Source organism: Momordica charantia, assembly GCF_013281855.1.
Source record: "Momordica charantia cultivar OHB3-1 chromosome 6 unlocalized genomic scaffold, Mcharantia_2.0 BLBB01000006.1, whole genome shotgun sequence".
Taxonomy (NCBI): Eukaryota; Viridiplantae; Streptophyta; class Magnoliopsida; order Cucurbitales; family Cucurbitaceae; genus Momordica; species Momordica charantia.
Window position 1 is genome coordinate 31,716,842 of NW_028275164.1, and position 12,617 is coordinate 31,729,458.

A 12,617-nucleotide genomic window follows, 5' to 3' on the forward strand; every position below is an offset into this window, starting at 1 on the left:
AAAAAAAAGATATCCTACTAACTCGATGATCCATAGAATTCCAAGGGTTCTCACATCAATAAATAGGGAAAGTAACATCATGATCAAGGTACATTACAAAACCCTATTTTTTGCTACGCTTCACCTTAAACCATGATTCTGACTTAAGCAGAGCGTGTGACTTAGCACCACACGATTGTGTAATCCTTTTATTTTGTAGGTATGTCGAATCTCTTTTTATTATTGAAAATTGGTGCGTGAATTTCAGAAAACCAAATTTTTACCTCAACATCTTAAATTCATATTTTCTAACTCTTCTATTTAAATCCTCAAGCTTAACAAGTTTGAAACGTATAAAGAATGAAAATAGTATTTTTCTCATACAATATGTGTTTTTCCTTGTGTTGCTATGCCCAAACTAGATAGCATAACAAGAAGCAACTAAAAAAGATGTTATATTATTCATCACTAAAAGAAACATTTAGAATCACATCACTCCAATCAAACACTTTGCAATTGTGCTTTTAAAGGAAAAGAAGAGGACATCCATAGATTTCTAAGTATATATGTTTATATATATATATATATATATATATATATATATATATATATATATATTATTTTTTAAATTATTATTTTTTATTTTAGTAAACATGCGGGGACGAGGTCAATTTTTAACTTGTATCTAGGAATTGCAAAAATACCAACGGGACCCGATCCCCGCGGATTCCTCGGTTTGATCGGGGACCGGGTCAAACTAGGATCCCAATCGGGTTCCCCATGAGGACGGGGATGGACCGATCCCCGTCCCTGACCCCGCCTCATTTAAATTTTTATTACTTTTTCTATTTTTTTATATAATAATATTAATATATATTAATTTTATAAATACTTTCTATTTTTTTAAAAAAAACTCAAGCTAACAACTCATTTAGAATTTTTTCACTTTTTATACTAATAATAATAAAAATTAATTAAAAAATTTTAAAAATTAAAAAAAATATATTTATAACGGGGACCCGTTTCCGACGGAGATTCCTCGCCCCTCCAAAATTTCGGGATGAAGGCGGAGATGGAAAAAAATTCCCAAAAGGGCGGGGATGGGGGGCCCTCGACCCCGTCCCGTCCCGTGTTGTCATTCTTACTTGTATCTTAAAAACCAACTATTCTCCTCCCAAAATTTTAACATAAATTTTACAGGAATTTCTAAACTTTTTAGTGCATTTCTTTTCTTGGTTACATCAATAGAATATTGAATACTAAAAAAATATATTTATATTTGAATTCTGAAAAGTTCGATACCGTCCAAGTGAACGTTCGGTACTTACGAAGAACCAGCTTCCATTACGACCTTCGGATGATTCCCCTCTTTCAGACCTCTGCAGCTCCATAGTTTTCCAGCGTTTGTTCCACCGATTCCAGCGCCACCCAGTTGCTCGTTTACGGCTCTTCGGGACTGAAACTTGTATAGTGAGAGTACAGCAGAATCGTCGGCCACAGAAATGGTAAAAGCCATAAGAGTTCATGAACTTGGTGGACCTGAGGTATTCAATTTTCGATTCTTTTCCTTCAGTTGGGTATGGATTTATATGAATTCTGCGCATTAAAAAAAAAAAAACCCTACTGCTAGAATTAATTTTTGCTTGTGCTGCTCTGCCGTTGGATTTATTATTGAAAATAATGGTAATAGGTTCTCAAATGGGAGGATGTGGATATTGGAGAACCGAAGGAGGGTGAGATTCGAGTTAGAAACAAGGCAATTGGTCTAAATTTTATCGATGTTTACTTCAGGAAAGGAGTATATAAAGCTGCTACCATGCCCTTTACTTCAGGTTTTGTTCTTTTCTGTAAATTAATTGGAAGATAATGGACTCCGGAAAAGGTTTCTTTAATTACCGACATGAGTTTGTGTCCTCCTCCATCTTTTGGTGATTCATACCTGTCTGTGAAGTTTTAAGGCTTTTGTTACCATGTTCAGCTATCGTTGGGGGTTTTTTTTTTATGCAATCTTTTCAGTTTGTTTCCTGTAAAGAGTTAAAAGTACCAAGCCTGTGAGAGAAATAGTGCTGTATGAAATTGGCTAATTGTTATAAGAGACATGGAAAACCTCCATAGCTTAGAGGTTTTCCATGTCTCTTATAATAGGTTGGAAGACAAACAATATCATATCGATGCTCAAACTTGTTTAATTCCTCGGGGCCTCGTGAATTGAATGGCAAGGCTGAAACTTAAAAGCCTTAAATATTGTCCCCTCCCCTAGTTATTAATAAGATTTTGTATTCTGAGAGCTACCATTTTGTCGTCTCCCCTTGATCGCCTCACCTGTTGTCTCATTATTCATTATACTTCACAAAGTACAAAACTGACTCAGGACAACTGAAACAGTGTAGTACTCATGACAAGTATCCAAATACTTAGCTAATACTTTATTAGAATGTGGGAGAAGCGAGCTTTATGTTACATGCCACATTATGTAATATAATTTACAATACAGGCGTGGAAGCTGCTGGGGTGGTGACAGCGGTTGGCCATGGAGTAAATGACAGGAAAATTGGAGATATTGTTGCTTATGCTGGGAATCCGATGGGCTCATATTCCGAAGAACAGATACTTCCCGCTGACAAAGTTGTTCCAGTTCCTCCCTCAGTTGATGCTACAGTTGCAGCATCTGTCCTGCTGAAGGGCCTGACAGCTCAATATCTAGTCCATCATTCTTACAAGGTTGGTTGAGTTTCATAGAGTTTGTTTGCAGTCGTTAGACTTAAGGAACATGGCTTTGAGAACTGGTAGTCTACCATTACATGTTTAGACTTCTAGTACACTCACATGATTATAGATTAGGATTTTTCATCCAGTTTACATGGATGTGTTGTATACCTGAGGGGAAAGGAAATGGTGTTCAATGAGCATGATCTTTGTGAAAGGTGATTTTGAGAGGGTTAAATTACAAGTTTAATTCGTGAACTTTCATAGTCGTATTAATACGTCCTTGAACTTTTAAAAAAATTATGTTCTTGAATTTTAAATAGTGTCTAACAAATTTCTAAACTTTCACTTTTGTGTCTAATAAGTCTCTAAATTTTTAAAAGTGTCGAATGAGCTTTCTAAAAAGGCCCTAACCTACCTGGGATTTAATATCCTAAAGTTACCTTGGCAACCAAATGTAGTAGAGTCAAGCAGTTGTCTCGTGAGATTAGTCAAGGTACAAGCAAGCTGGTTCGGACACTCATGAATATCAACCAAATAAAAAAAAAAGAGCCCTAACCTATTTGATATTTTTTAAAATTCACATGCATATTAGACACAAAATTTATAAAACAAGGTCCTATTGAATTTTATACGTAGTCCATGAATTAAAAAAAATGTTCAATAAGTAAAGAACCTACCATGCATAAAAATTAAAATTGAAAGTTCAAGGACCTTTTAGACACAAAATTGAAAGTTTAGAGATCTAGTAGACTATTTAAAGTTCAGGGACCTATTAAATAAAAATTTAGGGGCCGAGCTTATAATTTAACCTTTTTAGATTTATTTGAACTTCTGATTTAAACCAGTTAACTACATTTGAGTTTGATATGAATGAAAAGGAGAAGGGTACCTTCTTATATTTATTGAAAACTACTTAAATGAGACATCAAATATGAGAATGTGAGAAGTGACAAATTATTAGAAGCATGTTGTATCATGTAATTTCTCCATCCCATCCCATTTCATCAATTTACTAAATTTTGGATGTTTGGAATGTTTAGGTTTCTATCTTGGCTTTCCCCACATACATTATCCCAGGATTGGATACATTTTTATGACCAAGAAGATTTCACCTGATATTCTCTCCAGGTTGAACCTGGACATATTGTCCTCGTTCATGCAGCAGCTGGTGGAGTTGGATCCTTACTGTGTCAGTGGGCTAACAGTCTTGGTGCCACTGTCATTGGAACTGTCTCAACCAAAGAGAAGGCAGCTCAAGCCAAGGAGGACGGATGCCATCATGTTATTATCTATAAGGAGGAGGATTTTGTCGCTCGTGTTAGTGAGATAACGGGCGGAAATGGCGTTAATGTTGTTTATGACTCTGTAGGAAAGGATACCTTTCAGGTAATAATTGTACTTTGTTTTAAATCCCATTTTGATCTCTGAACTTCTAAAACGTCTACGTTAGTTTTCAAACTTTCATAAAATAATCGTTTTGACTATTGGTATATATTGTTTTGTCATCTATTATTCGCTTACATAATACTCGTCTCCATCATTTCGGAAGTTCAGAGATCAAAATGAAACAAATTTAAAAGTTTAAGAACCAAAATGGACATTTTGAAAGTTCGGGGACCAAAATAGGATTTAAATTTTAAACCTTATATTTTTTATACTCTTCTTAGTTACTACTACACAAACTGTAGATTGTTGTGAATTGCAAGGAAATGTGTATTTGCTAACTTCTAAACAATTCAGCAATTCTTAAACACCTTCTAGTCAAATAAAACTACTCATTTTTCCAGCTGCTCATATAAGAAAAAAATCATGATTTAGTTACTGGTAGCCAACTTGAATAGAATTTAGTAACAGAATTTTTCTTGGGAGAGAGAGCCTCAAACATGATTTTATTTTCCATGAACAGGGATCATTGGCATGTCTAAAGCCTCGTGGCTACATGGTGAGCTTTGGGCAATCGTCAGGTACCCCCAATGCGGTTCCACTCTCTGATCTTGCAGCAAAATCTCTGTTCTTGACGAGACCTACCCTAATGCATTATAACATTACCTGGGATGAGCGGTTGAAGGCTGCACAAGAGGTATTCGCAAATGTAGAATCTGGTGCTCTTCGGGTTCGTGTTAATCATACGTACCCTTTATCTCAAGCTGCGCAGGCGCATGCTGACCTTGAGAGCCGTAGAACATCTGGGTCAGTTGTGCTCATACCTTAAAACTATTGTCTTTGGAAAACCATTTCTATTTGAACTGGTTCTGTATTGACTTTGTGAGGTGGGAAGGAAAGGCTGTGAAATATGTGCTCTGGATGAAAGTATATGTCAATATGACTTGAATTCACTTATTTTCATACCCTTTGTCCCAAGTTTTTAGAAGGTTAGGACTGGGAGAATGTTGTCAAAGAATCAAACTTTTACATGACAATGAATTTTTATAATTATTATGTTATATTTAATTATTTTAGATATTTATTAGGGGTAAGAAAATGATAAGAGTAATATATTTTTAAAAAACTGTCAAATTGGATTTTGTTTTTTCCAAAATTTGTATATAATTTTAAGAAATGTTAACTAAAAATGAAAATGAGAAATAAAAAATAATTACCAAATAGGACATCTGAGTGGAAAATTTATTTGCTTTTTTCTTCATCTCCCATATCAATTTTATGAAAAATTATAGTTTACTAGATGTAATCCTAGTATGTATTTGACGTATGAGATAATAATATTAAAAAAGATATGAAAATTCTATAGTATATGGATGAAATTGAGTATCTCACCCGATAAAGATTATTGATATAACTTACTTTCTAAAAAATATAGATGACTTAATCTAAATCATTTCCGTGGAGCTTATAAAAATGACTAATAGGATTTTATTAATTCAAAATAATCTCAATAAAACTCATTTTTATTCTTGTACTTATTTTATCAATATTAACCTAAACTTTCAATTTTCAATTATATCAGATTATGCTCTAAATTTAAATAAGTGGGTACAATTTAAATTAGAAGATTTCTCATGAACTAACTACAAAATCATAATGCTAAAAAAAAAAAAAAAAACTACGAAATCATACAAAACTCAGTATGAAAAACAGTCGAGATCAAGCAACAAAAATATCCCGACTAAACCATGAAAATACTTTTAACTTAGAAATTAAACATGGTAAAAGAGTGCCAAAACTCAACAACATTTGATAACCATTATTTATTTTTTATTTTTCATTTTTTATATCTATGTTTAATTTTGATGAATTTATTTGATATGTTATTCATCATTCTTACAAACATATTTGAACTAATAGACAAATTCTAAAAACAAAAATAGATAACAAACAAAGTAGAAGTAGTGCTTATAAACTAAATTAAAAAAAAATGATTATTGGCTTATCCTTGTTTGGAACCCCAAATTTGAAATATATAGATTTTGAGATCGTTTCCAAAAATAATTTGAAATTATGTTTGGGATAAATTTTAATTTATTTTAAATTAAAACGTAGGCTCATCACTCGACCCATATAATCTTAGTGCAACTTTGTAAGCATACGATGGTAATTTCATCTACGCAGGTTGTTAATTAAGAGATTCAATAGTTTTCTATTTTGCTTGGTTGTGTCTTCTTTGTTGTTTTCTTTTATTCTAATAAAAATACCAATGGATCCTCATCATTTCTATGTTTGAATGATATGTGCTATTAAGATACTGATTATGATACCTTGTATATATAATCTTTTATCATAGGATTTTTAGGTTTTTCTTAATATAATAAATACATGTTATATTCTCTTATAAAGTTTCAATGATTTAGAATTAATTTAGTTTTAAATGCAATTAATAATTTGAAATCCTTTTTTTTTTATTTATTAACTACACCCATTAAACCAACCATTAATGTCCAACTCAAATCTAAAAGCATTGACACGACTAAATATATTAATGTCTAAAAAGGTATTCATATATCATTGCTCACACTTCCCTCGACATCAACTTAACTCAATTAGTTTAGGCATCAATCTCCGATCAAAATGATGTGAGTTCGAATCTCCACCCTCACATATTATTGTATTAAAAGAAAAAAAAAATGAAAGTGCTTACCTTTTAAGAAGTACATGAGTGACTATCGTATTGAAATTGTGATAGAAAATAAATTAATGGACAAAAATTATCACTTTTTAAAGTATAGAGACCAAACCAGACATTGTAAAAATACTTATTGGAAGTACATGAACCAAAATAGTATTTAAACCTATAAATTACAAGGATTAAGAAGTTATGAAAAAATAGATATTTAATTTTGATGAGATTTTTACTAAATTATTACACTTTTTTTTTTTTACAAGAAATTATTGCACATTTTAAATAAATTGTCAAGGCTAAATTGTTACTCATTTAAAACTATATTCAAATGAAATACACCACCAAATGTGTTTTTTTAACACTTCAAATTGAGAAGCTAAATCAAGCACGCACAAGGTAAAAAAAAATGATCGTTTTTTTACTATGTTACATCAAATTGAATTGAATACTAGTTTCAGCTCCATTGCTGTTCAAATTTGCTTCCGTCAGTCCATTCAATCGGCCATTGATGTTGTTACTCAGAACCAGCTTCCAGTGCGATCTTCGTCTTCTTCTCTCTTCTAGACTCACCGATTTCCACCGATTTCCACCGCCTAGCAATTGCTCGTTTACGACTCCTCGCTACCATTCGAAGCACGGGACTGAAAATTTCATAGCGAGGGCAATTTCTTCGGCCCCAGAAATGGTCAAGGCCATAAGGGTCCATGAACTTGGTGGGCCTGAGGTTTGCCCGTATTTTCTGCGCTTTTGATTCAGTATTCGATTGTTTTCCTTCTGTTGGGCACGGATTTATAGGAATTCTGCAAAATACCTACACTAGAATTGATTTAGTAGTGGGATGGCTTGAACATTTTTGCTTCGGCTCTCTCATATTCATTACTCTGCAGCCATTGCTTGCTTTCTCGTTGGATTTATTATTGAAAATAATGGCAACAGGTTCTCAAATGGGAGGATGTGGATATTGCAGAGCCAAAGGAGGGTGAGGTTCGAGTCAGAAACAAGGCGATTGGTCTAAATTTTATTGATGTATACTTCAGAAAAGGAGTATATAAGGTTACGCTGCCATTTACTCCAGGTTCTGTTCTCTTCTTTAAGTTAATTGGAAGATTATGGACTCTGAATAAGGTTTCTTTAATGGCATGTTATTTTCCTCCAGCATTAGGTGATTAATAACTGTCTGTGGAGTTTGAAGGCTTTGGTTAACATGTTGAGATATTGTTCTCTTTGTGTAGGTAGTTGGAGTCCTTTTGATTTCTTTTTTTTACCCTTCCTGGTACAACCTTTTACTGTGTTTTGTCTAAAACAGTACAAGTACCAGTCTGTGATAGAAATAGACTTTTGTATGAAATTGGTTGAATTGAGGGCTGTGCGTTAACAATGGTATTGACGTTTCATTCCGTAGATTAGATGTTTTCCACATTGCTTACCATAGGTTTGGATTTTGGAAGATAAACAATATCACATCGGCTCTCAAACTTGTTTAATTCTTTCACGCTTGAAATGTGTGGAATAAGTTAGGGTCCTTGGGGGCTCAAAATGGAATGGCAAGGCTGAAATTCAAAAGTTCTAAATATTGCCCTGTTATTTTTAAGATTTTGTATTCTATTCTGAGAGCTACCATTTTTTCTCTTCTTTATAAATTTATATTGTGTAGTTAATACTTGGCTGATACTCAACTGGAATGCAGAAGTGACCTTTATTTTACGTGCCACGTTATTAAAAAATAATTTACAATGCAGGCATGGAAGCTGCTGGGGTGGTGATGGCTGTGGGTCATGGAGTAAACGACAGGAAAGTTGGGGATCTTGTTGCTTATGCTGGGAATCCAATGGGCTCATATTCTGAAGAACAGGTACTTCCAGCTGACAAAGTTGTTCCATTTCCTCCCTCAATTGATCCAACAGTTGCAGCATCTGTCATTCTGAAGGGTATGACCGCTCATTTTCTACTCCGTCGTTGTTACAAGGTTGGTTGAGTTTTGCAATATTTATTTTCAGATGTTAGATTGACTGTACATGTGTATCATTCCATGACTTTGATGACAGGTAGTCTATCATTATAATGCTTATGCCTGTGACGAACTCACGACATTGTCGAGTATGATTTTTCCATCCACTTTACATGAATGTGTTGTATACATAAGGGGAGAGAAATGGTGTTTAATAATCCTGATCCATATGAAAGGTGAAATTATGATTTATTTGAACTTTTCTAGACCAACTAACTTCATTTGGGTTGGATGTGAATGGAAAGGAATATGGTATCTTCTTATATTATTTAAAAGCGGTCCTTAAATGTGACATCAAATAGGAGAGTAATAAATCAGACTGCAAGTAACAATTGCTTAAATATCAGGGGAAAAAAAATTGCTTAGAAAATTTTTATATCACGTAATTTCTTCATGCAATTACATCCATTTACTGAACTTTGAATTTTGGGAAATTTTAAGTTTCTAACTTGGCAATCTTGGCTTTCCAACATACAATGTCCCAGCATTGGAAATGTTTTTATGACCAAGAAGATTTCGCCTGATATTCTCTTCAGGTTGAACCTGGACATATTGTACTCGTTCATGCAGCAGCTGGTGGAGTTGGGTCCCTGTTGTGCCAGTGGGCTAACAGCCTTTGGTATTGTCTCAACCAAAGAGAAGGCAGCTCAAGCTAAGGAGGATGGATGCCATCATGTTATTATATTTAAGGAAGAGGATTTTGTTGCTCGTGTTAATGAGATAACTGGCGGAAATGGAGTTGATGTTGTTTATGACTCTGTAGGAAAGGATACCTTCGAGGTATTTATTGTACTTTTCATCTCTTTTCTTTTCTTTTTTACGTACTCTTACACAAACTCTAGGTTGTTGTGACTTGCAAGGAAACATGTCTTTGCTAACTTCTGAAGGATTCAGCAATTCTTTGATACTGCTTCTATAAGACGTAATGGGAATAAAAAGACTCTCTGCTTAATATTATTGACCACATGGTTAAAGTATATACACGTGTGGGAGAGAGAAAGTGAATAAAACAACTTGTAACTAAACACTAACAAAAACAGAACTAATAAACTGAACACATAGTCTGATAGCTTCTTTATAAACTGCCCATCTTCTAATCAAATAACTGCTCAGCTATGTTGCCCATCTAATGTTGGTCCAAAGCTGTAGTTTGGGCCACGGGTCGGGGCATCAGGTTTCTTCCATGGCTGAAGTTTCACTAATATTTCAGGTCTAAAATTACCTGCCACACCAATGAGAAGAACAAGCCCCCAATCTGGTTCACTTAAGCTAGGAGAAAGTCGAGTGAGCATAAGTGACGTAACGAGATGATTTGGCCATGAGTTTGTTGAGGACTGAGGAGTCTGTAAATCACTCATGTGGGTGCGTTTTTGTAAGGGCTTTCGCATGGTAGCTGGGGCGTGTTTTTATAATATGACTACTAGTATTAAAGTATGATGGGGAATGGAGGGGAAGGGCACTGAAGTTATGTATATTGTGGGGAGAGGCTCAACCTTCTTGAAAGTTTGAGGACCTGTCTAGATTGCCTCTCTATTTCTAGACCATTGGCATATTGCGACTGTGTTCTTATCACACACTTCTGTATTTCTTTCACAGCTTTAGATGATATGGTGAAATGTGGAAGGATAAACTGTCTCTTAGTAAATTTTATTAGTTCACAAGTTAGCGCAAATTTTCTTTTAGCTGTTTGGAGTGTCGTGGGTTCATAACAGGAACTATCATCGGGCTCTAATGGAGGAGGTTCTGTTGTTCCCTCCTTTTCTGGATAAGGGAAGATTTATATGGCAGACTTATTTCTTTGCTATTTTGTGGGGATGTGGATTGAGACTTGAGAGAAATAATAGAATCTTTAGTTAGGGTAATTTACTAATTTTCTTTTCTCTAATAACTAGAAGACTAACTGATTTAGCCGACATGAACTGATCTAAAATTGAGTTGCAGGTAGCCAACATGAACAGACCTGTATTGGGATGAACTGATTTTAGTTGTAATCTAAGTAACTGGATTGTTTCTTGGAAGAGTTAAGCCTCATTCATGATTTTTTTCATGAACAGGGATCATTGGCATGTTTGAAAACTCGCGGCTACATGGTGAATTTTGGACAATCATCAGGTACTCCAGACCCAGTTCCACTCTCTGCACTCGCAGCGAAGTCTCTGTTCTTAACGAGGCCTTCCCTTATGCAATATACCGCAACCCGGGACGAGCTGGTGGAGGCTGCTCAAGAGGTATTTACAAACATTGAATCTGGTGTTTTACGGGTTCGTGTGAATCATACATACCCTTTATCTCAAGCTGCGCAGGCCCATGCTGACCTCGAGGGTCGAAAAAACATCTGGGTCAGTTGTGCTTATACCTTAAAAATACTGTCTTTGGAAAGAAGTGTTGTAGTAATAGGTTTCAAGTTGGTTTATGCTGTTGATATGGAAAATAATCTCTTTGAACAGTTTCGGTTATGACTTTATGAAGTGGAAGCCTATGAAACATGTGCTTTGAATAAAGTATCTATCAATTTGAATTGTATTGTTGCTAATAATTAATATGCTTTTGCAAGAGATTTTTAGTTTCTAACCATATGGCTAGTGATCAATAAGGGTCATATAAATAACATAAGGCTTGAATGAGGTCAAACTATGGTGGCTACCTATTTAGGATTTAATATCTTACGAATTACATAATCTAGACAATCAAATATAGTAGCATCAGGTGTGAAATTAAAAAAATAAATGAGTCTCGTACCATTTTCTAAATAAGTTAAAAATTCTTATTATTAATATTATGTCAAAATTAAGAAAATTTGTTGATATATTTTTTTATAAATATTTTGTCAACTTTTCAAGATATAATAGAAATGTCGATTCACCTTTTATATTGACGTCGAACTTATGGACATGTGAGAATGTGGATGGGGATCTAATATTATGATACAAATAATAATTTGAAGGAAAAGTAGAGATATAATTTAAATATGCTATAATCAATTTTTTTATATTATTATATACTTTTAAATTTCTAAGTTCTCACAAGTATGGGGAATGAGTTTTACAAATTTAGAGAAGAATCCGTGTTTATCGTGAATAGTTTTGAACTTTTTAATTTTATCGAATGGTATTTTTTCTTCACATAGAAAGGGGAATATAAGATTATTACTTTAAACTATATATATATATATATATATATATATGAGTAACAGTAATAAAAGAATTGAAAAAAAAAACAAATATATTTTATTTCATATAATAATAATGATAAAAGTATTGAAGAAGTCAAAGAGATATGATTAAAATTATAACATAAGACATTAATTAATTTCACTATTTTTAGGTTTAATTCTATTTTTTGTTCTCTCAACTCCCATTTTCTTGCATAGCATTTGAGTTTATGTATACGTGTATCATAAGTCATATGTTTTTTCGCGGCCCACCTTGTTTATATCCGACCTATTTTCAAAATAAAGCTAAACATTTTAAAATTAAGGTTTAAGTAGTATTTTGTTCAATATATTTTTTATTTTGGTTGATTTTGATCTATATATTTTCAAATAATTAATTTTGGTTCATGTAATTTCAATTTTGTTTATTTTAGTTCTTATACTTTCAAAACGTTTGTTTTGGTTATCGTAATTTGAAAAAGTGATTAATTTGATCTTCATTTGGAAATTTTTAACATAAATTTTATATGATAGAACCCTCTCTAATACAAAATTTATGACTACATTTCATGAAGTTTAGTAAATGAAATATTATGCTAAAATTATAATAAAAATAAATGAGACAAAAATATAATAAAAGGACCCAAATGAATGTTTCGAAAGTATATGTAATAAAATAAATAAAAATTAAAAGA

At 33.3% G+C, this 12,617-nt stretch overlaps 2 protein-coding genes across 2 annotated transcripts; both read left to right on the top strand.

Annotated features, from left to right (window-relative positions):
- Positions 1 to 1,238: 1,238 nt before the first annotated feature.
- On the top strand, positions 1,239 to 5,034 carry LOC111024193 (uncharacterized). Its single transcript, XM_022301829.2, has 5 exons — positions 1,239 to 1,523; positions 1,670 to 1,811; positions 2,474 to 2,700; positions 3,817 to 4,074; positions 4,595 to 5,034. The coding sequence occupies exons 1-5, from the start codon at positions 1,482 to 1,484 to the stop codon at positions 4,898 to 4,900; spliced, it is 975 nt and encodes a 324-aa protein (XP_022157521.1). The 5' UTR covers positions 1,239 to 1,481; the 3' UTR covers positions 4,901 to 5,034.
- Positions 5,035 to 7,225: 2,191 nt separating this feature from the next.
- On the top strand, positions 7,226 to 11,289 carry LOC111024202 (uncharacterized). Its single transcript, XM_088126064.1, is given in 7 exon segments — positions 7,226 to 7,487; positions 7,700 to 7,838; positions 8,503 to 8,729; positions 9,308 to 9,387; positions 9,389 to 9,551; positions 10,826 to 11,098; positions 11,100 to 11,289. Coding segments are annotated over 7 exon segments (1,131 nt in total). The 5' UTR covers positions 7,226 to 7,271; the 3' UTR covers positions 11,133 to 11,289.
- Positions 11,290 to 12,617: the final 1,328 nt, after the last annotated feature.